At 40.2% G+C, this 23,776-nt stretch overlaps 1 protein-coding gene across 1 annotated transcript in view; it reads left to right on the forward strand.

Moving 5' to 3' along the window:
- Positions 1 to 264: 264 nt before the first annotated feature.
- The window catches only part of MYLK4 (myosin light chain kinase family member 4), a 30,665-nt gene continuing 7,153 nt past the window's right edge, over positions 265 to 23,776 (forward strand). Inside the window, exons 1-12 of the mRNA XM_035552809.2 lie at positions 265 to 924; positions 10,590 to 10,665; positions 11,221 to 11,686; positions 12,526 to 12,545; positions 15,395 to 15,500; positions 16,371 to 16,464; positions 17,167 to 17,276; positions 18,379 to 18,520; positions 20,850 to 20,920; positions 21,648 to 21,776; positions 22,297 to 22,449; positions 22,814 to 22,886. Coding sequence (XP_035408702.2) covers positions 265 to 924; positions 10,590 to 10,665; positions 11,221 to 11,686; positions 12,526 to 12,545; positions 15,395 to 15,500; positions 16,371 to 16,464; positions 17,167 to 17,276; positions 18,379 to 18,520; positions 20,850 to 20,920; positions 21,648 to 21,776; positions 22,297 to 22,449; positions 22,814 to 22,886 — 2,100 coding nt within the window. The remainder of the gene's footprint in view (positions 925 to 10,589; positions 10,666 to 11,220; positions 11,687 to 12,525; positions 12,546 to 15,394; positions 15,501 to 16,370; positions 16,465 to 17,166; positions 17,277 to 18,378; positions 18,521 to 20,849; positions 20,921 to 21,647; positions 21,777 to 22,296; positions 22,450 to 22,813; positions 22,887 to 23,776) is intronic.

Consider the following 23,776-nt stretch of genomic DNA (forward strand, 5'->3'; position numbering starts at 1 on the left):
GCTCACCTCTCTATTTGCTTCATTTGGAAACAGATATGTATGTAAAAAAATAATGGATTCAAGACGCTTTCCTTCCTAAATAATTTGGGTGTCTCTTCCCTCTGTTTTAGTCAAATGTATGAGAGTAGTTTGTTAATTAGTTGAGCTGGAGTTGCCAAAGTAGCCTGTATACCTGCGCAGTCTGGATGGGAAGCCTTTGCAACTGCTAGTGTCCTCAAGCAGCTGAGCATCAGAGCATTTTCTCTTCCTACACAAGCCAGCAAAATGACTACATCCAGCAGGCAGAGCTCTTCTACAACTAAGGTCAACAACTTGGCCAAAATATTTGATCCAAATGCTTTGCAAAACCAAGGGCCTGATATTGCAATGGAGCCACCCCAAATTCTTCGTGTTGAAAGCAGTGATGTCAGCACATCTGAAAGTTTTAACATCATGGATATGAAGTTTGCCTCCCTTGAACAAAAAATAGATAAGCTGTTGATTCTGCAAGACAATGTCCTTAAGAAGCTTAACAGTGTTTCTCAAGAAATCTGTTGCATTGAAAAAGATATTGGGATTGTAAAAGCGGAGACATCTGAACCTGCGTCGAGGATGGAAAGAAACAAAAATCTAAAAAGTAATGAAATGAAGAGGCTTTGCCTTACAATGAAAAAATCTCTTTCTGATATAAACAGGAATGCAGAGCAGCAAGTTAAAAGACTAGATGGACTGGAGCAAAGTGTTTCTGGAATACAGAAACTTGTAGGGCCTCTGGCTGAAAAGGTTAAAACATTAATAATTCATCATTCAAGCTTAAAACACCATGTTCAAAAACGTAAGCTTTATAAGTTCGGTGATTACACAAAAGGAGCTGGACATGGTTTTGGGATGCAGATTTTCTCGCAGACAACAGCTGGTGCCCTGCTCAAGAAGAAAATTGAAAAGGTGAGCCTAGGTTTGTTTTTCATCTTGTCAAGAATCATTGCAAGCCAGAGATATGTTCTCCTGTATGCTTAGCTCTGTCATTTCATTAACATTTAAGCGAGAACAGCCCATATGCTTTAAAAAAGAAACGTATTAGAACAAACTGAGCAAGTTTTGGTGGAAAAGATACAAAAATCTACTTAGTGATAACCCCGTTTATTTTTTTCTAATGATCTCCTTACAGTTATAATACATAGTTAGGGGTCACTGACATCGGTGACAAGATTGTCACAGAGTTCAGTGGGCTTGGGTCCTGGATATACATTTTACTGTGATATTCACCAGATTTATAATGATCGGGGGAAATCAAGTTTCGGGAGTCATGTTGTATGTCGTGTAGTCTACACTCAGTGAAACTGATGAAAAACCTTCCGATGACTACAGTGGACTTTGGATTGGGGCCGTGCATGTGTGTGATGTCCTTTATTTCAAAGAACAACTTAAGTGTGCTGTTCCAATCTGGTATTTCTGCTGACATCAGTGGGGAGGGAGGGCTTCTAAACTGGGATGTGAGGTAAGGTCACTGTAACTGGAGCTGTGGCTTGTGTAAACTTCCTCAGGGGAAAAAATGCCTGTGTCACCGTAATGGGAGTTTTGTTATGTTCTTTACAGGCCAGATTAAGAGACCACAAAAATCTCTTGAAAGGTTCCACTGAGTAGAATAGGCCCTTGTAAGGCAGTTTGACTATTCCTTGTTTGGTAAAGAAGCCCAATAGCACTAGAAAATGAAGGAATTTCTTCTAACAAAGTATGCTGAACCCAGAGTGAACCAAAAGGTTGCCTTTCATATTCTTTATCTGCTTTGCTTTATTTTTCCCCCTTCAAAAAAGAAAGAAAAGATCACATACAGGCTTCACTGTTTGATACACTTAAAGAGTAATTGAGGGAGTTTGGTTTTCTAAAGTTTTTGACCAGGAGAAGCATCGTGTGAAGTTATCACTGGAAATGGCCTCCCTTGAAAACAGAAGCGCCCAGTATTGCTCAGCTGGCTTACTTGTAGGCAGCCCCACTTCTCAGCTAGACCAGAAGCATTTGAGCCCTCATGGGAAACTTCACGGTGGCTGGTGCTGAACAGCAGCAGAGGAGTGCCTTGTAAAGCTCCATCCATTGAACTGTCTGCTCTGCCACCATGTAAGGATATAACATGCACAGCCTTGTTCCCAGGACATCAGTAACTGGGGGGAGAAGTTGCTGCCCTGCCAAAGGAGACAGGCAATAAAAGTGATTTTTTACAGGCCTTCTTTGAACATCAGGTTGGGCTGGTTTCAATGCAGGAGAACAAAAGAGAAGTTTCCTTCTTTTGTGCCCTTACCTTGATGAGAAAATATTATTTATTTTGCAGTTAAGGTTTCTTTTACTTTTTACTTTTTAAAACACCAACAAGGGCATCTGTTGTGAAAGCCCCATGCACAGAGAGAGACGCAGAGGGCATCTGTGTAAAGCTGCGATCACTGCAGCCTGAGGTAGAGCTCTGCCTGTGTCGGTGACAGAGGCTGTCGTCTGCTGTAGAAACATGGGGGAAGAGAGAGGAGGGGACTGTGCTGGCTTTTTTGCTGGTGGCAGCCTACTGAAAAAGACTCAAAAAGAGGAGGGGTGAGTGGGGTTTCTGTCTTTATTCCAGCAGCAGCTCCATTTGTAATCCCCTTGCTAATTCATTGCTGTTCAGGCAGACTTTTGGCACTGTAGTGGCCTCAGTAGGAGCTTGTATAGCACCAGGGCTTAGCAAAGGCAGCAGGAGCACGTCTGGAGTCATGCTGGTGATATTATTACTCTGTTAATATTATGTTTGTTTTATTAGATAGCATACATATGTTAGCTTGTCATTACCTTCCTCTCTGTGTGTTTGATTTATTAGTAAAGGATCATCATAAAATTATCAAGCTATCTTGCGAACAACAGCTGGCTTTAGTAAACACTCAGTCATCTTGGTTTTAAGCAAAAACAGACTTGAATTCAGTCCTGCATTAAGAATAATGGAAAATGGTATGATATCCTTCAGCAGAGACTGCTGAGGCTGGGTGTTAGTTTGGTAGGAGCCAGCATTCATCAGCGTTCAGGACAAACACTCTCCCCTGCCTGAGGAGGTAGAAACAGCATCTCTGAGCAAGTTAGTGAAATGCCAGGTGCATGAGACACTGTGAAGTCGGTTGCTTGTGCCTCTGCCTGCCACTTATTCAAAATAGATTTACAAATGGAGTTTTAAAATATTGTGACAAAAAAAGAAAAGCAAAAAGAAATTTCTCAAAAAGAAATTGAGAGATAGGGGATTGCGTATCTTCTCACCCTTGCAGAATTTTGCACCTGAAACGTACCAGTGATACCTGGTGGCATAGCAATGAACAGACCTACCCAGTTGTGCAAAAATTAACCCTTTATTCTGTTAACACAGTCCTTATTGCTGTCCCCAGCCCCCACCTGAAGACAATTTTGACCAACACAGAAGTGCTGGCCACCAGTCGGTAAGACCAAAGTCGGTGTTACTGCAGGTGGACTCCGTATTGCATCGCTGAGCAACCCTGCCGTCGCTCCAGACATGGACAGCCCTATTCTGTTCCCTTATGGCCATGAGCAAAGTGATCCTCTCTCTACGGTTATTTTGGAAGGACAGCACCTGCTTTTGTGCACTGCTGGAGGTGGACAGATGTCCTGGGCGACGGGCCAATTTGTCACCCACCCTCCCCAAGCTACCAGCACGTGCTGCCTGATAGTGCCTGAGCTTTCTGATAAATACCTGGCTGTCCACAGCTTGGGTCTGCAAAATAATCCAATCATCCTTAATTACTAGTGAGCTGTGCAAGAAGTGGCCACCATACACTTGGATAAAGCAGTGCTTACGTACTGCTAAATCACCTGCCCTTCCATCCTTCCCTCTTTGGAGAGGTGCTCTGCTTTATTAATTGTAGAGATGATTTTGATTTTTTCCTAACTTGCTCATTTTACAGAACCGGATTGAGCAGAGAGCAGTTGAAAAGGCAGAACAAAGGGGACAGCTGCCTCTGTTGGGAGGGAAGAAGGGCAACGGGAGAGAGGTAGAGAAGTGGTGATAAGCATCTGGGGTGTGTAATCTGCCTTCTGGCTTCAGCAGCAGCTGGAACAGTTTCCAGATCACAGCCTCCACAGGGACTTTTTGTGCTCTGCAAAATATAGGGATCACTCTTCTCTGAAACAAAATTTCTGCTTTCCTGCCTTTTACTGCCATCCTAAAATACCTCTGCTGCCTCGTACAGGAGGTTAGTTTATTTCTGTTTGGGGTTGGAGTTATAATATTGTGTAGCCTGCAGACACTTTGTGCTTTGTCACTGCTGCCAAATGTCTCCCAGCCATTTTCCACTGCATACAGCATGACCCCGTCACCACGTGGCTGAGAGGAGTAGCACGCATTAATTGTTGTTTTAAGTTATTTTCTCACTACTACCGCCCAGGGAAATCAGCAGTTCTACAGTAAGTGTCTTTAAAAGTCCTGAGGTTTTCCTCAAATTCACCTTTCTAAGTAGTCTGTGATAATCCTGTTGCAAAATGACTCTGTAACTCCATTTGCAGTCTTAGTCCTTCCACCCATAAAGAAAGAGGGTAAAATGATACTTCACTTATTTCCTCCAAATTAAACGGTTTAGAGATCCTATGTTATTAACCTGCAAATACTCACCTGGAGAGTCAGAAAGCCCCTTCTGTTGCCATCATAAAAGCAGTGCTGAACGTTCTGCATTTGCCTGCAGGTTGCTATAATTTCAGTCTCCTGCCATTTCTACAGGCGTTGCCACAGGACTAATGACTATTAGCGATTTAAGGCTGTTTCCCACACTAAAACTCCCCATCAGTGGGAGTTGTGCTTTCTGTTTGAATCCTCTGTCCCTCCTGTGCGGGTATCACTGTGATTGCAAGTCACTGGTTGCTTTAGCAGAAGTCTGCAATGAAACTTCTGTTTGCCACCTGTGTTTTAAGATCCGTTCAGCCTCAGCCTCTTACCATTCTTCTCATTCCGTCATTTTGCCTACAAATACTAACTGGTCCCTTATGCATTATTTACATTCTCTCCAGATTGGCTGTGTTCTGTGAATTTTTCATATTCCAGCCAAGTAGGCAGGAATTGATTTTCATTTTTTTTATTCTGTCTGCAAGTTTCTGCAATCCTCAGTGGTTTTGAGGGCAGAGTCTTTCTGTAGGATCTCAGCAGATGTGTCGTCTGCTGCTTGGGCAACACAGCTGGTCAGCGCTGTCTTTGCAGCCTTGCATGGGCTTTATCTGCCTTTGTATTTGGGAATGCTTTTCTGTCCCTCAGGACTGATGCATTTACCTAAATATGTCCTCAGTAGAGCATTCCAGTTTTTCAGTGAGCTTTAAAATATCAAAGTTATATTTTCCCCCTCACTTTCTGTAAAACCAGGGTGTTTTATTCAGACAAGACATCTTCATCTAATGTCGCCCCGTTCTCTCCCCTACTGTCAACCACAGGAGGTTTTTCATGCACTTCTAATTCAGAATGCTGTGTAATTTTGCTTTCATTTAGCCTCTGAACTTGCTCTCTGCTGTCATGTTCTTTGGGTAGCATCCTGCCCCGGGCACTGCTGCTGCTGCGGTTTTGCTCCCCCAATACCTCTGAGGAACGCGTGGAATTAAAGCAGGCACCTCTGATTTCTAAATAACTGCATACATCCTCATATGGCTTATTGGCATGACATCAATGCTGCGTGTTACAGTCAGCATTTCAGGAATCCACTACAATTCATTTGCAAATCTAGAGAGACATATGAGACAAAGAGGTAACTGGTAAGTGCAGGGGAGCAAGACAAGACAGGTTATTGGAGAGGAGTCCTGCAAAAGGCTCCTTGAAGAGGGGAGACAGTGGTAGGAGGGTTTTGCCCAGGCAAGAGGACTTTGCCCATGCCAGTCATCAGAAGTCCACCAATTAAAGGCAGGCTCTCCACCATGCTGGCTTTTGATGAGAAGGGTAGCTGCTCAGGAACGTAATTAATTTGGTGCTGTACTGGCAGCACCCTGGGCTTGGTGCGCACACACCAGTGATGCCGAGCAGCGATGCCTGGCTGGGCAGCGGCCCCAGCAGAGCCTGGGATGAGTCCAAGCACATTCCTTTCAGTGTGTGCTGCCTTCGTGGTGAGGTGCCACAGGAAAATGTGTGTCTGTGAAAGGGAAATAAAGAAATCCCAGATCTTCCCCACCACCACCCAAAGCCCCTTCTTGTTAAATGAAGTGCGTTATTAGGAAACCTGCGTTTCTGGACTCCAGTTAAAAGTGAGTCATCAGAGCTGCAGGGGATGATTTTTGAAGTTTGTAACACTTTGGAAATCTCCCAGCGCTGTGATTTCCCAAAAGCAACTTATGAGGAGCAGTTCAAGAAGTCTGAACATATTTGCCATGCATATCATTGCATGCTTAGCTCAGCTAAGTATGTAAACCTGTGAAATATTCTCATACCAATGAGGCTACTCAACCAATACAATTGCAAAAAGTTGCCCCAGTAGTTTGACAGATGGGTGGTTTATGGGTTTTATTGACTTCTGATCTGGACTTTTCCCCTCCTTTCTCACAGTGTGACAAGAGTGAAGCCCGCTATAGAGAATGAGATGTTTATTGGTAATGTGAAAAATGTGGAGAATAGCACCTAGGAAGTTTTTGGGATGTGGCCCAGGTACATACGATGTACATGTGCACCTGTGAAGCACATGGGACCCTATCAGTTCTCACACACAAGAGGACATCAAGCAGTGTGGAGAAGGGGTGGATCTGAGGCTGTCTCACCTAGGGTGACGTTATTCCGAGAGAATAACTCATGGCTCGGGGGTATTTGTGTGTGTGACTGAAAGAGTCTTGTGACTTGGGTTTGGTTTATACTGAAAAGTGATTTCGTTATCTAGTTCAAGGAGCACTGTAAAGATTGTGGCAAATCAAAAATTTTGCCAGAAGGTGCCAGTGGGTTGTGTAGCATAGGAAAAAATAATGATATTGAGGCAGATGTACCACCTGACAGAAAAAGCAGTGTTCCCATGTGTACATTTTCTCTCATTAATAAGTTTGAATCAGAAATGCATTCACATTTTACATTGCTGGGTTCTTGAGAGGAAGATAAAAACAGGGTTTATATTGAAGAGCAAGGTAAGGATGGATACTGTCTTTTGGGGATAGCACAGGAGGCATCACCATGCACTCTGATGCCCCAAGGTCTCTTTCATACATGACACATTCTCCTGTGTACCAGTGTGGAGATGCTGAGAGGATCCACTGTGCTGTGCTCAGGTGGAAAAACCCATGTCTGATTTCTGTCTGGTAGTGAAAAGAAATCTTCACAAAGCCTGAGTTGCTGAAATCATGTTGATAAATGGATGGTGACCAGGTCTTATACAAAAACCATAATAAAGCTCTGCAAAGTATATTAAAAACCTGAGAAAGAGAAACTGTGTAAGAAGCATGTTCTAGGCATATGCAAAGTTTTGTGTCTTGGTATCAACCGACTGAAGTTGAACGTAATGTTCTAACATCAAGAGAAATGCAATGGAGTGATAAAGGACCTCTAACTAAAAGCTTGGGGCTGCTTCATGAGGCCATTTATTACAAAAATTTTTGCAGTAGGAAAAAAAAATCAAAGAGTTTTATTAGGTGAATAAAAAAAATTGAAAGTTAGCTAGGAAAACATTCCAAGGTTAGTACTGCTACAGTATAAAGAAGGAATTTAACTAAGTACAGCTCATTAAAAAGGAGTCAGATGTCTATAAAAAACATTAATTTCTCACTGCACTTGAAATCTCTGTTAAAATATGTTATATTTATACATATGATTGCTTGTTGCTTAATTTCTGCAGGTTTCATGACATACTTTCCGAAGTCAATTTAAATAATTTCCAAAAGTGTCTTTTTTTCTGTGATCTATACTGGAGTTTTAGCCACCAGGGTATCTTACATTATTCTGTTATCACCATGTGGGCTTTTGTTCTCTTTCTCTTACTTAGGGTCTAGCAATGAAATATGAATATGAAAGAGTATGTTTAAGTTTGGAAAATGTATTTTTGAATACACAATACCACCTTGTGTGGGTACAGACGCCTTTCTGCTTTGGTATATTTTGTAGGCTCACAATTTAAATTTAATATTTAACCTTTTCTAGAATTAAAATGAAAACTTCATTAAAAGATTCAGGCTTGTATGAGTAGGGAAAATATCTGTAGTGCCATAAACCTCACTGTGTATATTCAAGTCATTAAAGAAAGGGAAAATAATAGGGTGGAGGCATAATTTGCACTGAGAAATATTAATTCATATGATTTTAGGAAGTACGGACTGAAAAGAGTCACACATCACCAAATTTCAGGAAGAATAATGCATGAATAAATAAAATCCCATAAGGATTAAGTTAAAAGGACCCCTAGCTGTACCCACACTGAAGGAAGAAGCGTGTTACGAACCCCTACACTTTTCAGATGAGGTCCTCAGAGAAGTGTGATGGCCGTGGCTGCTCACAGGTGAAGGAGCCCATTGACTTCACTCAACTCCAGGAGATCTGGTGTGATCTCACCCTTTCAAGGGAAGAAATAGTGAGGGGAAAGTCATATTTTTATTGCTGGACTACAATTTGACAAGTTGAAGTCACATGCTGCTACTAAGAGAAAAACCCTTCACATGGAGAGAACTAGAGTGTGCACAGACAGGCCACTCGTGTCTATAGATTGTATCAGTCAAATATCTAGTCCTCGTATTTGTTTTTCTTATTCTGGTGCACTACCGGCCCTATACTAATTGCAAATAGTTGCACTGATTAATTCTGAAGAATACCAGTAAATGTTTTATTTGTATTCTTTTTTTTTTTTTTCCGCTCTCATTTGGATTAGTATGAGCTCCTCCTCTGCTGTTAAAATATAAGAGTTCAGAAGCGATGCTTGAATAAACACTGTAGTAATTTATGTAACACCATGGCAGTTTCAGATATTCAGCATCATCCAATATTCCACTAGATGGACTTTCAAAAGCTGGCTTCCGTATTTCACACCTGCAAACTACAGCAATATTGAGTAGGAAGCACTGTGTGCCTGCAATTAATTCTGAATGCATCAAAGAGCTTGGAGGCCGTTTCTCTGGTTATTTGCTCAGCTGACTGTATTTGATCAGAGCTGATGTCCTCAGCGGTGTGGTGAGGTTGACATACTTACAGGAATCCGAGTGCATTACTAATTGCGGTCACATTGCAGAATGAATAACTCCAAGGCTTTTCCGTGCCTCTTTCAGTGCTTTTTCCACTGTGAAAAACAGAATGAGCATTGGTTGATTCTTTGTGATCCACCTGGAGCCAAGACATTTATATTTAAATTCCATGTGAACAAGGCTCCGATTTATATTTCAAGGCTACTTGGCTTGTTGTATTTAGACATTTCTCATCTTGCAGCTTGCACCTTCATGGGACCGACTGCATCCCAAAGAATTGTCAGCCTCAACTCTCATGCTCACAGTACAGTTTCTTTGTCCCTTGCAGATTAAGATTTTCTGAAGAAGTCCTGCTGAAATCCCTCCATGCAGTTTTATCCAGTTTTTCATAACTGTTTTTGCTTCTCAGGGTGTTTCTTTCATGCCTATTTTCTGTATAGCTTGATGAAATTAAAAGAAATTTGAAAAAAAAAAGAAGCATAAAAATGCAGAGGATTACCAGAAATGTGTTTAGTAACAGGACTGACTCATGCCCAGAGTACAATATGAATAAGCAGTGGGACTGCTTACATGATTAAAACACTCAAAGTTTAGTGCCTTACCCCTGTATACTTTGTTGAAACGTACCATGCTGCTCAAAGAGAGAAAGTAGTCTCTCTGGAAAATGTTTGGAAGTATCTGCATTTTTCACACCTTTTGGATCTATTACTACTAATAATGGTGCCAGTTGCATAGTCCTGTGAGAGGAAGAAGGTAGGTGGAAAAGAAGCATTGGTCACCCTCCTACCACATCGAGGAGTGGCCAATGAAAAAATGCACTGAGCAAATGGCAGAGGAATATTTGTAAATAGGGACAAACATAGAAGTAATAGCTAAGTTTTTGAGGAGCTGGCTAAGGATAGAGCACCTCTAGATGTCACTGTAACATTGTAAAATGTAGATAAGAGAACACTACAAAGCTGATGGGATGGTTTATATGCTCTGATTCATGGTAACTGTTTCGGTCAGCCTGTAATAAATTAATGGATCATTAGAAATGCTGTTACCAGACGTTGATTAACAGCAAAAATCTTTTTGCAGTATGTCAGTAAGACTGTTACTAAAACTTTTAGTAGAATATTAAATATTCCTAGTTTTGTTTTAACTAACCTAGTTTTAACAGCAAAAGCTGGTGCAGGGTAACAGCTGATTTCTGGAAGGCTTTTCTTTCAGTCCCTGAGGCTCAATCCTGATCTTTTCTGGGCTGTTTTTATGCCAATAATGATATTGATTACAACTGAGATCATTTCTCCTGCTTTACACCAGTACCAATCTGATCAGCTTGGTAGTGATTAAAAGAAGCACCATCATTCATAGGAGAAGCATGAGTTAGATCATAGAGTATTTGGATTTGACCAAACAAATCAGGCTGCAGCTTCATGAGAAACAATGCAACATGAATACTGTACGCACTAACATATCCATTGCCTTCTCCACAGGACACCAAAGAAAAGTCACATTTAAGTGAGACGGGAACAAATTCTATAAAAGAGAAGAAACCCCCAGATTCAACAGGTTAGAATTTATTATTATTATTAATTTTTTTTTTCAGATCAGTTTCTTGTCCTAAGGGTACAACTGTAGAGCCCTTACTTCTTCACAGAAATAACCCTTACTCTCCTGAGCAGCTCTTGTTTGGGTTACATGCATGCTCACCAGCATGAGTGAGAATTGTCCAAATAACATCACGTTGCCATCACATCCAAGCAACTTAACTTGTCATGTGCCTATGCACATAGTGGCAAACTGCTCAAAGAAGTGCTTTGCATAAGGACTTTATTAACCTGATAATAAATTTGAGTGAGCAAAACATTTTCCAGTGCTATGTCTGAAAGGAAAGAATCTGTGGCCTGTGACATCCCAGTTTTAAAGAAAAAGTACTCTGCTGAAGCTTATAACCCTTCTCTTGCTTATGAGACATTTACACTGAACATGAAAGTAGGAGAGGATAGCAAGTGCCTAGTTCAAAAAGCAATGGAAGTTATGCTGAGCATGCAACTCCTACTTTAATACCGCTACTGACTGTCAGGGAATTACTGACAGATTTCTTCTTGATCTGTTTACTTACAGAGGGGGCCGTACAGAAGAGCCAGTCCTGCTCTCATGAAGAAGAAGTTGATAAACTCAACAAGGAAAATGCCAAGAGGGAAAGTTCTGTTCTGCTTCAAATGGATCCTCCCAGACTTCATCCTGAAGGGCCAGAGCAGAAGCAAGAAAATTTGGCTTTTGAAAGCTATAACAGACACAGGAGGAGCTCTGTTCAGAAATCCTGTACTACAGAAAGGCAGCAAGAAGAAGAAGCCGTTGATGATGCTTGTCAAAGGATAAATGGGCAGGAGATAGAGAGTGAGTCCCCAGCAGATGGGGAGAGGAAGGAGGAATATCAGGTATCTGTAGCTGAAAAACAAGAAGAGAGGAAGAATGAAGGGGAAGGAGTTGCTGATAAGAATGAAAAAGAGGATAAGGAACCACCAGCACTTTCTCCAAATCAAGATGAGGCAGGACAAAGCCAAGATGAAGAGGCAACAGAGGGAAGGTAAGATCTGAAACTTAGCCTATACATGCTTAAGAGATACTTGCTTTAGAAAAACACATAGTTCAAGTTTCATGTCAAAGTGGCTGCTTAATATAAATATTGGTGAAAATACAGCCTAATACAAAAGTGGAAAGTTAGTTTACCTGTCTGAGATCTAAGCTCTGAACTGAAGTTATACCCTAAGAACAGACAGGCAATCTATGGTACTGGCAGTGTGCTGTGATGATTTGCTTGGGAGAAAGGTTAGGACGATGGAAATTGTGATGCTATTCTTAATCTTTGAGGAGAATTCTCCCACTCTGCCATGTTTATACATTGCAGCATCATATAACCTGTGAGCAAAGTAAGGTTAGGTTAGGCCACGTACCAACTGGTAATTAAGTTACTACAACATTCAGTAACTTACTTGGTAATATAAAACTGTGAAACTTTGCCCAGGCAATTAAACTGATAAACTTGTTTACTGTAATTCTTTCTGTGCTGCATTTATATTTAGCCCTTCAGGGATAAACCAGTTTAAGCTCTCAGGAACCTATATGAACAGAATGAAATCCCAGTCCTCTCCCATTGCTTTAAAGGTGAGATTGATAGCCAAATGTTAAAATCAGTAGAATTCAAGTGGGCATTTCAGTAATGGACAATCATTTTGCTGTCACGATTACTTAGAGGTCATTTTATTCCTGTAAGTGACTATTAAACCAGTTTATTTGACCTTATTATTTTACACCATAACACAAAATAGCCTAATGCAATATGTGTCTGTGTGTTTTTCATGTATATTTCTAAATTTGTTCTGCTTTATGTGTACTGTACTCTAATGCCATGTTTTGTCCTTGCAGGTGTAAAGGCTGCGGAAAAGGTACAGGAAATTATAGTTCAGTCACTGAGCAGACTCACCAATTTGAGCATAGTAGTAGCAGTATGCGTCGGGTGAACATTGAAGGCCTAGTCAAAGACAACAACAGAGCAGGCTAGATGCAGAAAGTGCTGGTGGCATATGTAAAACTAAAAAAAGTTCTTACAGGAAGTAGTCCTAAAGGGAAAACCCAAACATTTGATTCCACTGGTATTGAGAGTGATGATCAGGCAAAGACATCTGTAAAAAGGAATGACATCATGATCATAATTACTAGGGGAAAAAGAAGAGCATGGTAACTGCAATGGGAAGCAGTTGTTCATGGGCCACATCCTAAACTGGTGGGAAATACCATGGTTCTGTTTGCTTGCATCAAATTATACCAAAATTTACTGCCTGAGGAGTTGGCTCATCTTTTCTTAGAGGCTTCTGTTCTTACAGAAATTAGTAGCAACTGATTTGCTTCTCCCACAACTACTCTACTATTACCATCTTCTTTCCCTCTTCTTTTAATAACAGCGAGCTAAAACTTGTAGATATAAAGTGGTGGGAGAAATTACATCATATGTGGTAAAACTGGTTGACCTGTGGAAGTACTAAGAACATGTGTTAACACAGAATCTACAATGTTCTGGACATAGCCTGCAAAACCAACTTTCTCCTATTAGTGCCATTGCAATCTGAATTGAGAACTGCAGTCTATATAATAAAGAAATACAGACTGTTGTGTGGGAGCTTGACTGATCCTGCCAAACAGTCAGATAAATGGTGTTCACGCAATGAACTCTGGAGCAGAGTGAAGCAGAGATTTCTAACATTAGATCTCTTGCTTGAGGATTTCAGTGCTTATCCCTGCATATGAAATGATAGAACATGAGGTGGTGGCCTGATGCACTTGAAGCTATATGTATGTGCGTGTGCACGCATAGCGCACAATGAATTTCTTTGCTTTGGGAGTGGAGGGTGGAGTGGAAAAAGGAAACAGTTATTAAATGTCTATGCTAGGCTCTTAGATTCAGTAGCAGAAATAAGATATAGTGTACTAAAACTGTGAACTCTGTTATCTGTCTTAAGCTTTTGTAAACTGTTACCGGTGGCATTAATGTTAGTTTCTCTCTATTGGAGCATCTTTCATCTGTAAGAGCAGAACATTATTTAATAGGGAGAAATTCCCTTTGGTGTGCAGGAAAATTAAAACTGAGGGTCTGTCATTGAGAAAATCTTGAAGGCTAAAATGTTGGCACATAATCTAGCCTCTTTAAATGAGCACTTCCTTGCCCAAAGTTTGGTAACATTTGAGAACTGAGCTTTCCAAAATCCATGTTCTGTCTCTTACATGCTGGGGCTCTTGGAGTTTGTGCCATTATGGTCAAATTCTTCCTGTAGGATAGAGGTTTTCTTGGCAAGTTTTGGGTCTGAGTAACATGCAAAGGCTCATACTCAAGGACATGCAATTCAAGCTCTGCAGAATCCCAAGTAGGTGGCAAACTTCCAGGAGTCCCAGCTTTTCTCAATTCCTTGAACATGAACTAACTTCCTGACCGTGTAAGTTATTAATACTGTCAAAAAAAATCTAGGTACACAGCTGGTGTCCTGGAAAAATGGACATTCACTGTGAATAAGGACAATGCACTGTTACATTAATGACCAAAGTGTTCCTGCCAGCTACATGCTGTCATGGGTTTTTTGTTTGTGTTTTTAATCATTTTCACTGGAGTAATGACTGGTTTAAAATTGCTCAACAAGACCCACACAAAAGGGAGCCAGCATTCCAGACCAGAGAGCTCATGCTGAAACACTGTGGCTCTAGCCCTCCCAACCAGTTGAAGAAGTATTTGTCACCTTGGTCAGCCAAAGGTCGCTCTCGGGATTATCAATCAAATGAAAAACAACATGGGTATGAAATTGAAATGGCAACACCCTGCAAAAAATCCAAAGAGAAATTAGGCATGCAGGGCTGGTCTCCAGCAGGGATTTTGACATCAGGATGGCAGAATGGTCCAACATGTGAAGGTCTGAACAATAATACTGGAGATCTGCATTTGTGTCAAAACTCTGTAGCCGCTGCAGGGTGATCTTGGGAAACCATCCCTTCCCCGTGTCCTTTTTTAGCCTTTATCTGCCTTCTTTTATTAAGCACAGAAACTCTTCAGAGCAGCATGTGTCCCTCCACATTGGGCCCTGAGCCATAGTGGAAATCCCAGGTGTTACCTGCCAGGATGAAACTCCATCACGTTCACAAGCTCTAAACGCGATCTTTAAAGGCAATGACCATGCTGGGGAGAATGACAAGTTGTGTCAATCAGATTGTCAGTAGAGAAGGGATTTCTGCACTATGAACACCATAAGGTGTTTCCATGAAGGGAAATGACCTCTTCTAGCTGGGCTTGCAGGAGATCTCATTCTCTCTTCCTTCCCCAAGAGAGAATTACAGTACATACTCATCTATTAACAGTCCCTGAGGAAAAAAAAATCTGATTAGAGAAAAAGCCAGATTCCTTCCAAAACATCTAAGCAAATTGCTCAGGCTCTTTGTGGGCATGAAGCTATACTGGCTTAGTCTAGCTGTCTTCACCTTGTCTCTTGCTACTCTTGCTACTCACAATGCAAAAAATGCTAACTAAATAAGGAGTGCTTGTGTTGATAGAGTAGCTCCCAATTACAACACCCTGTTTTCTGAGTCAGAGCTCTGGAGTAAAATGATTTCTAAATAACAAAGAACTATCTATATAACTTACAGTAGGTATATTCAGTTCTTAACTTATTTGGGGGGGAAGAGGGACTAAAATATATGAGACATATATGAGCATTGCTTGTGACCTCTCATATGCTGTTTGTTTTTTCTTTTGTAGATGATAGTTCTACTCCACCAGCACCATTTGATCACCGGATTGTCTCAGCCAAAAGGGTGGGGATCAGCAGTTATTATAACGTCAACAAGAATGAAATCCTGGGAGGGTAAGTCAAGTGAACCCAATCAAGACAAAAAGCAAGGCAAAAATTTACAGCCAGACACCCCAGGAGGTGAATGGAAGCAACATGCCTCCTAGAGGCAAAGTCATGAAAGTCTAAGTTCTAACAGTGCTTTAGAGAGGAATGAAAACAGGAGGCTGATTTTACTGTGTGAGTGAATTTTGGCTGAAGGTTTGGCATCACCAGACTTGGCTTGTATTTGGTGTTGTTCTAGGTCAGCCAGCTGCCCTCAGGCTCTGTGACGGTGCTCCTATGTTTCTGTAGTACTTCACATTGCAGCCAGCAGAATGTAGAGACATGTAGGTTTCTCCCCATCAGCACAGCCCATCCCTGAAAATACATGCATGTTTTCAGATAGATCAGAAAGCTAATCTGCCAGGCCGTGTTGCTTGATGAGAGTTGCTTGATCTCTCATGATGACATAATTTAGGATAGAGTGATATAATTTCTGATAGCAGCATGGTCTTAGCAGCTGCTAATGAAATCACATCCTTCCCTTGGAGTAGAATGATGACATGGAGAGAGGCAGATTGTACACTGAAGTGAGTTATTATCCTTACAGTATGTATGGCTGTTAGCTTGCTTGGGATACCTCATAACATATTAAAAGTTTGTAGATGTAATGAAGCAAGTATTACTGAATCATACAAATGGAATATCAGCTAAAACAGTGTGATTTTGGTGCACCTAAATGAGTAGTAACAAGTTTAATGTACACAACAAAATAGCAACGATAGAGCAACTGAAATGGAGCTCATTAGGGAGAGGATCATTTCTGCTGTGCATAACCTAGTTTACATTCAGGACCAACACCAGCACCACTGGATGATTTTTTTTTCTTTTTTTTTTCCCTAGAGGGCGATTTGGTCAAGTGCACAAATGTGAAGAAAAAGCAACGGGTCTCAAGCTAGCAGCCAAAATTATAAAAGCCAGAGGTGCTAAAGAGAAGGTTGGTAGAGTCTTTTATCCATAATGGATCCCGCATTGTTCTTCAGCTACAGGTCTGGCCTGTTTTGCAAACCTCATAGCCATCCAGGGCTTGCTTTCACAGGAAAGACATGCATAGCATCCTTTTCATGACAGCTGTGTCATTAATGGCATTCAAGGGTGGGATTTGTCTCAGCCATCTGTCTAAGGCATAGCTGTCTGTGGCCAAGCTGATCACTGAGAATCCCCTTATAGTCAGTGGAGAGAATGGCATAATTGGAGCCAAAGCATGTAAAATAGTTGGGCTGAATGGAGGTACCAGTCTTTCTCCCCTGACTGCAAAGGGAGGTTTTGAGGACTGTCTTGGACATTTCTTACACATATTGATTTTTCATACCTACAGCTGGTTGAAACAAATCCTGTTTCACTTCTCTCTTTTCTTTATATATCTTTGAACACACCAGTTGCCCATCGGTGCTCTCCCTCTTTCTTTCCCCTTCCTTTTTCTCTTAATATATAACTGAAGCAGTCCCCTGCTCAAGCTATGAGTTCAGTCCAGAGATATCTACCACTGTTGGAGCAATCAAAGGCAAACCCTGGGTATGGTTGCCATGAATGAAAACATGACGATAATGTAGATGTTTGGTTCAAACTGATGATGTCCTGGTTCGTGTAGCTTTCTTAGAATAAAGGCTTCTGAAACAGTACTCATGATTTTTTGCAGGATGAAGTGAAGAATGAAATAAGTGTCATGAACCAGCTGAATCACGTGAACCTCATCCAGCTGTATGATGCCTTTGAATCCAAAAATGATATTGTTCTAGTAATGGAATAGTAAGTGCGTTCTTTTCTTTCCCTTTCCGTCTTTACCACTTTTGCTGGAATTATCTTTTTCCTTCTTACTTTCTCCTGATATTAGAAATAAGGCTTCTAACAGGTGAAAAGATATAAAAGATGTCCCCAGGAATAAAAAATAAAAACAAAAATAAAAATTCAAGAATTAAAAAAAAAGTTGTCCCATGGAACCATTTATTCATTTTTTTCAAGTGATGGTCCACACTGCTGGTGCTTTAAAACCATTACGTCATTTAAAGAACTGTTATATAGATTCTCTTTAATTTCATATGGTATTTTGTGTCAGCTAAGAAACAGACATCTCAGAATATTTCCAGTTCTGTGAGGCAAATGAAAATACATCTTAGAGTGAAGAGGAGCCAACTGTACACGTTGCAGATAATCTTTATATTGGGTCCCCAGAAGGATTAACTTGGCTTTTATGCTAATTTATCAAGCTAATTGGGTTCAAAATTGCTGCCTTAAAGTCAAGATAAAAAGATGTTTTAAGGAAGCCAAAAAGAATGTAATTAAAACAATGAAATACATGGGAAAAGGTTAGACGTCATATGATCTTGAATCTTCAGTATATTCTTATATAGCCCTATGAATTTGATCTACATGTTTAGCATAACACAAAAGCTAAAAGTCTGTGTAGATATGAATTGGTAAGCTAGAGACATTCTGAAATGTAATAAGAAATTAAGAAGTCATTTTCACTGATTTTGCATGCTTCACACTGAGATTTTGGATCATGTTCCCCTTAAACTCTGAGGGAGAAGACCAAGTATTTAAATGCAGGTTGTCTAGCATATTATCTTGTTTTTCCATGTGACTTCATTCATTCCACTGGTACAAAACTACATCCCAAGATGGCACATCTCAATGAATGGGAGACTGGGCTCTCAAGCCTTGAAGAAGCTCAGGACGATATGCATCAAAACCCAGTACTTGGAAAGTTCAGATCAGAGTACAATCTCATATTGCACACCTGCCTGACTGTGAATGATTAAAATAGTCAATCGTATAAATTATGTATTACTGTAACTACATGGGTTTGGATTTGGGCTTAGTCACCACTTCATTGTCTTTCTCTCATCAGTGTGGAAGGAGGAGAATTATTTGACAGAATTATTGATGAAAACTGCAATTTGACAGAGATGGACACTATTTCATTCGTAAAACAGATCTGCGAGGGAATTCAGTACATGCACCAAATGTACATTCTTCATTTGGATCTAAAGGTAGAGAACTGACATGTTTGTTTTGTGCAATGACAGCTGTAGAAATTCTCTTTCTTCAGGGTAGGCTATACAGCTTAGCAGATTCCCATGGCAGAAACAACAAATGTCCTTATTCTGCTTTCCTTAAACTAATGGGTATTTACTTTAACCACATTGAGTCAGTTAAATCATTACAGGGGTAAGTAATTTAGATGAGAAATGTGGTCACATGTCATCAAGCCCTATAGCTCTTGAGTTTTCTACAGAATTATTTTACAGAAAGCCAGCAACTGGCTACAATATCTTGCTATTTTCAATTTTGATATTTGGATCTCAAGATATTGTGTGACTATTACTTAATTCAGCTGCACAAGATCTCTGTCTTATGCATCAGCCATGGGAATTAACTGCATTTTTACCATGCAGAAACCAAGGCAAGAGTGAGTGGAGGGTCGTTCGAGGGTCATTTGTGGTCAGTGAAAACCCAGCATATCTTTCTAAGGTCTATGCTGCACTGTTGTGGTCATGAAAAGGCATCAGTAGATAGCCAGCCTGAGGGAAAATACATTAAAATGTACTTGCTAAAATGGAAGCAATAAAAAACAGTCAGTGGCTGGTGGAACAGATATGGCATCTCTGTGTTGGGTTTAACAATAGCTGCCAGTACAGCTGAAAGTCCAGAAAAGGGTAGCAGATTCTCCATCAGGAGCTTGCTTAGTTTTGTGAACTATTTAACTGTATACACAAAATTTCCCCTTCTTTCTTTCCAAAAATGAATTCACCAATTGCATGTTCTTACACTAGTTGACTGCTAATGGTTAACTGTCACCCCTCAGAAAGCATGTTGTAACGGTATTTTTCATTAAGCTGGACATTTAAGCTGCATCTTTTTCCCTTAAACCAAGTTTTTATCAAATAAAAGACATGTTTCTTACCATTATTTAGTGCAGGAATAAAAGGGGATGATGTCTTAAGTTTTATGACTGGTTATAAAGCCCCCTAATGATCCCTGAGCTTTACAACAAAGCAAAAAGAAATAAAAAGCGCACAAGAGGGGTTTCTCATTGGTGAGATTTTTATTATAAGCTCTGTTTTTGGCTTGTAATAACTGAGTTAACATAGTACATATTTAATGTTGTTAGCATTTATATTATAGTACTGGTTAAGCAAATGAGCAGATATTTATTGGGATCTGCTTCAGTTGCTGATCGATGACCAGACTCACTTTTCTCTTTGATTATAAACATACCGATAACTAGAAACCTGTCAAGCAGAATTTCACAAAGTTCTTTGGGACATGCTAATTATGTTCTTGGAGATGGCACAGTTTAAATATGAGGTCAAACTGCTGACATAAAGACACATATACAATCCAAGAAATTCTTCCCAGAGACCTCCCTACTCGTGTGCTAGCCAGCTATGGCCTCTCCCTTCTGTTTTGTTTGCTCACAGACACATGAGTTTGTGGAAGAAAGCTTGAAATTGAAAGAAATTCATCCTGACCATAATCATCCAGGACCTCAGAAACCATGGACATACGGTGTTTAAAAGTCCTCCATGTAAAAAGAATTAGTAATGGTGACAAAGGTTAACTAATGTTTTAAGTGCTGAGGGCTGTTTTATTTCAAAGAGGACTCAAAGAGCAACAAGACAGAGTAGCTATAAAACTTCTGGCAGTGAATACAAGACTCTATTTTAGATATTTACGTTTCAAAGACAATTGGCCAAATTCTATTCTCAGTCCCTTCTGTATGAATTTGGACAAATTCTAGGAAGCCAGTGGATTCTTGCCAGAGAATGAAGAACTACATTTGGCCATGTGAAAATCCAGAGGGATTTAACCTGTGAATCCCACCTTTTGCTATAATATCTAATGAAAATGTGAAGTTGATATGACTAGCTAACATACCAGTGTTCAGTCAGACAGTTACTGCCACAACATCCATGAACTCCGAAACGTAAAGCTAAAAGATAATTGTAAAATATGTTGTTGTCTTGTTTTTGTTTTTAAATTCCAGTGTCAGCTTAATAAGGTCTGTAAAATCACAGTGCCAGCATCCTGAAACCTCTCTGGAAGTCTGTGTTCTCTGTCCCACTTCCCCTAATGAGTTCTTTATCTGAACTGCTGCCTTATGTCAAATTGAAATGCCAAGGAGAAGCAGAAGTTACAAGGCACAGAACACCCAACCTCGACTGCTATGTGATAGCAGGGGGGTACCCATGCAGAGAAATCTGAGCAAGGAGTAAAGCAAAAGATGCTTATATGATGTTTTTTCATACTACACTTTGCTAAAAGCCCAATATGTCATACTTGTTTCTCATTGAAGTGTTTTCTGGTGTCTCTTGGCAGCCAGAGAATATCCTGTGTGTGAACCGAGCTGCAAATCAAATAAAAATTATTGATTTTGGATTGGCAAGAAGGTATGTGCATGTGCTCTTGCTAGTTGTAAATGAACTATGAAACAATGAAAAAAAGTATCACGTTTCTGCAACGACACATTTGACCGATAATGGTCTCCTGCTGTTCCTGGGACAAGTTTAGTATGGCTCTTTTTACCAGGGACATCTTCTAATATGGAAGGTTTGAAGTTGAATAAAAAGTTTTGTTCTGAAGCCTTTTTCGGGTGGAAGGTTGAAAGAGGTCTGATTCTGACCGAGCATGCACATAAGTATATTGGAACAGCTGAAACTGTTGGTACCTCTCATCTGGTCTCCTGCTCCCAGTGTTGTGAGGTTCTTCAAAAGAGAGTTGTAAGAGACCATAAAAGGCTCTTACAATATAACCCAAGCTATATCACTTTCTAGTTTAAGAAGATACCATAACCTCAGTGAAGAATTTACTGGTTAAAAATTCCAGGCCTATGATACGGGGAAGGTTCAAAAGGACAGTAACAGCTGACCTGAAGAGTCCTTGAAATCTGAATTTCTTCCTTTATTTTGCCATTTGTTTTTGTCCTGAAGTATGATAAAAAGCTTGCAAACGTTTTTTATTCTTACATATATGTGTACATTTATTATTACGTTGTACCTCTGTCTGTCCTTGATTTCCTCCTGAATGTCCTGTATGCTTTTGAAATCCAACTGGACAACTTACAACATAACTTTAGAGCTGTATTTCATGTCCTTTGTTAACGTTTCCTTTGCCTAGATATAAACCCAGGGAAAAACTTCGAGTTAACTTTGGGACTCCAGAATTTCTTGCTCCTGAAGTTGTGAATTATGAGTTTGTCTCCTTTCCTACAGACATGTGGAGTGTAGGAGTCATTGCTTACATGCTGTAAGTAGGATTCAGTCTTTGCTTTGTAAGCTGTTTCTGGGTTGAAGTGTGTCAGTCATCCAAATACGTTGTTATACTGGAAGACTGACAAAATTTGTAGACAGAATAGAAAATATACGCCTCTTTCCAAATTCCATATTCAGGAATCTCCCCCCTTTTTCAAGCACCATGAACTTTTCTTCTTTGTTCCATTAAGCATCTCTCTTGAGCAGTTGGACATTACACTTCCAGAATAATGTAGACCTCTTGATAAACTGCCAGTAGGTGTGTACAAGGGCGGACAGTGGTCTGGAACATGAAAGAATTTAATGAAAGAAAATAATGCTTGATTTGTTGGGGAAGAAGGGTGATTATTTAAAAATGTAAGTAAAAGAGAAAATGGGAATGGTCTGGAAACTTTCTTAGACAATAGCAAGTTGCAAGGTGGGCCAGGAGTAACAGAACAATCATAGATGGCACATCAGAGATTATGTACAGAAATGGGCAAAGAAGGATTTAACATATTTCTTTTTTACTTTAGCCTCAGTGGATTGTCTCCCTTTTTGGGAGATGATGACAGTGAGACTCTCAACAATATCCTGGCCTGCAGCTGGGATTTTGAAGATGAGGAATTTCGAGGTGTTTCTGATCAGGCCAAAGATTTCATCTCAAAGCTTCTCATCAAGGAAAAATGGTATATAATCACTGTTTTTTTTTTTTTTTTTTTTTTTTTTTTGTGTTCCATGCCATCATGCCACAGTTGTATAACTTATACTGCCCAACTGCAGAATTATCATGACTTATCAAAGTTTTTAATGTCCATGTAAAATATTACAGTGCCACTTCACTGATGTTCATTATGACCATAAAGCACTCTGAAGTTACGTGAATGAGTTTTTGCTTTCATGTTATTGGTTTCATGGGTTAGCTGCCATCTGGCATAAAGCATCCTGAAACAACAGCATTGCATGATGGCAGAACACAAGAGCTGTAGGAGATAATTGTTGGATTGTAATATTCTGGGAAAAACACTTACTAGCATTCTGGTTTTCCTTTAGCTGGAGAATAAGCGCAACTGCTGCCTTAAAACACCCCTGGTTATCAGACCACAAGCTCCACTGCAGACTCCAGGTCCCTAAATTTAAATATCCTTGTGCATTGTAGATCTGCTATTGCCTTCTCATGTTGCAGTATCACTATTTGCTTTGACACTTTTCTCATCTGTTTTTGAGTCCACCTTTCTGACGTATTTCTTGCTACTGTGAGCCATGTGTGTCCCTTTGTTTTTACTTAGCTGTTATAATTTGCATGCTCACACTTGCTTATCAGTTCTTGCATGGCTGGGAAGAAATATATCATCATGCGACTGGTGTGTGTTGCTGAGTGGATCCATTTCTTAGCAAAATGGGGTTGTTTAAATAATGAACACAGAATTACCATATGTTGAAATATGGTAATATGAGGAGTTTCTCAGCTGGGGATGATTCTGCTTACTGCTTTGAAAAGTCTTTCAGGCTGCCCTGAAGTTGCATATGAGTGCTGTTAGATTTCATCCTACCTCTTCCCAAGGGTTACTTTTCCCAGTATGGCTTGAAACCTCAGCCAGTGCATATCTTTTTATTTTAGCACCTTCTTGCCCCTTGAGTATAGTCAGCTTAGTGGCCAGAAGAAAAAAAGCCATTGTTTGTTCACCCAAAAAATTCAATTTGGCTGAGTTGGAGAATCAGTGTGATTTTAAATCATTTTGATTATTTCTCTCTTAAGTGGTCAGTAAGTATGGGAGATTCAGACTGTTGATGACCTTGCTGTTGGCTGAACCTAACTGAGTCCACGCTGTGGTTTAGTGGTTCAAGGGGGATCATCATTTTAAGCAGGTCCTTTTTTTTTTTTTTTCTTCAGTTTGGAGTGCAATATTCATTATTCCTTTCCAGGCAAAGCACATCTATGTTAAATAAAATGACCGCTGTAGTGCCTAGGACTTATATGTCAAGGTGCCTTTTGAACTGCAGCCATCATTAAGA

This window comes from Cygnus atratus, chromosome 2 (assembly GCF_013377495.2).
Source record: "Cygnus atratus isolate AKBS03 ecotype Queensland, Australia chromosome 2, CAtr_DNAZoo_HiC_assembly, whole genome shotgun sequence".
In the NCBI taxonomy this organism is placed as follows: Eukaryota; Metazoa; Chordata; class Aves; order Anseriformes; family Anatidae; genus Cygnus; species Cygnus atratus.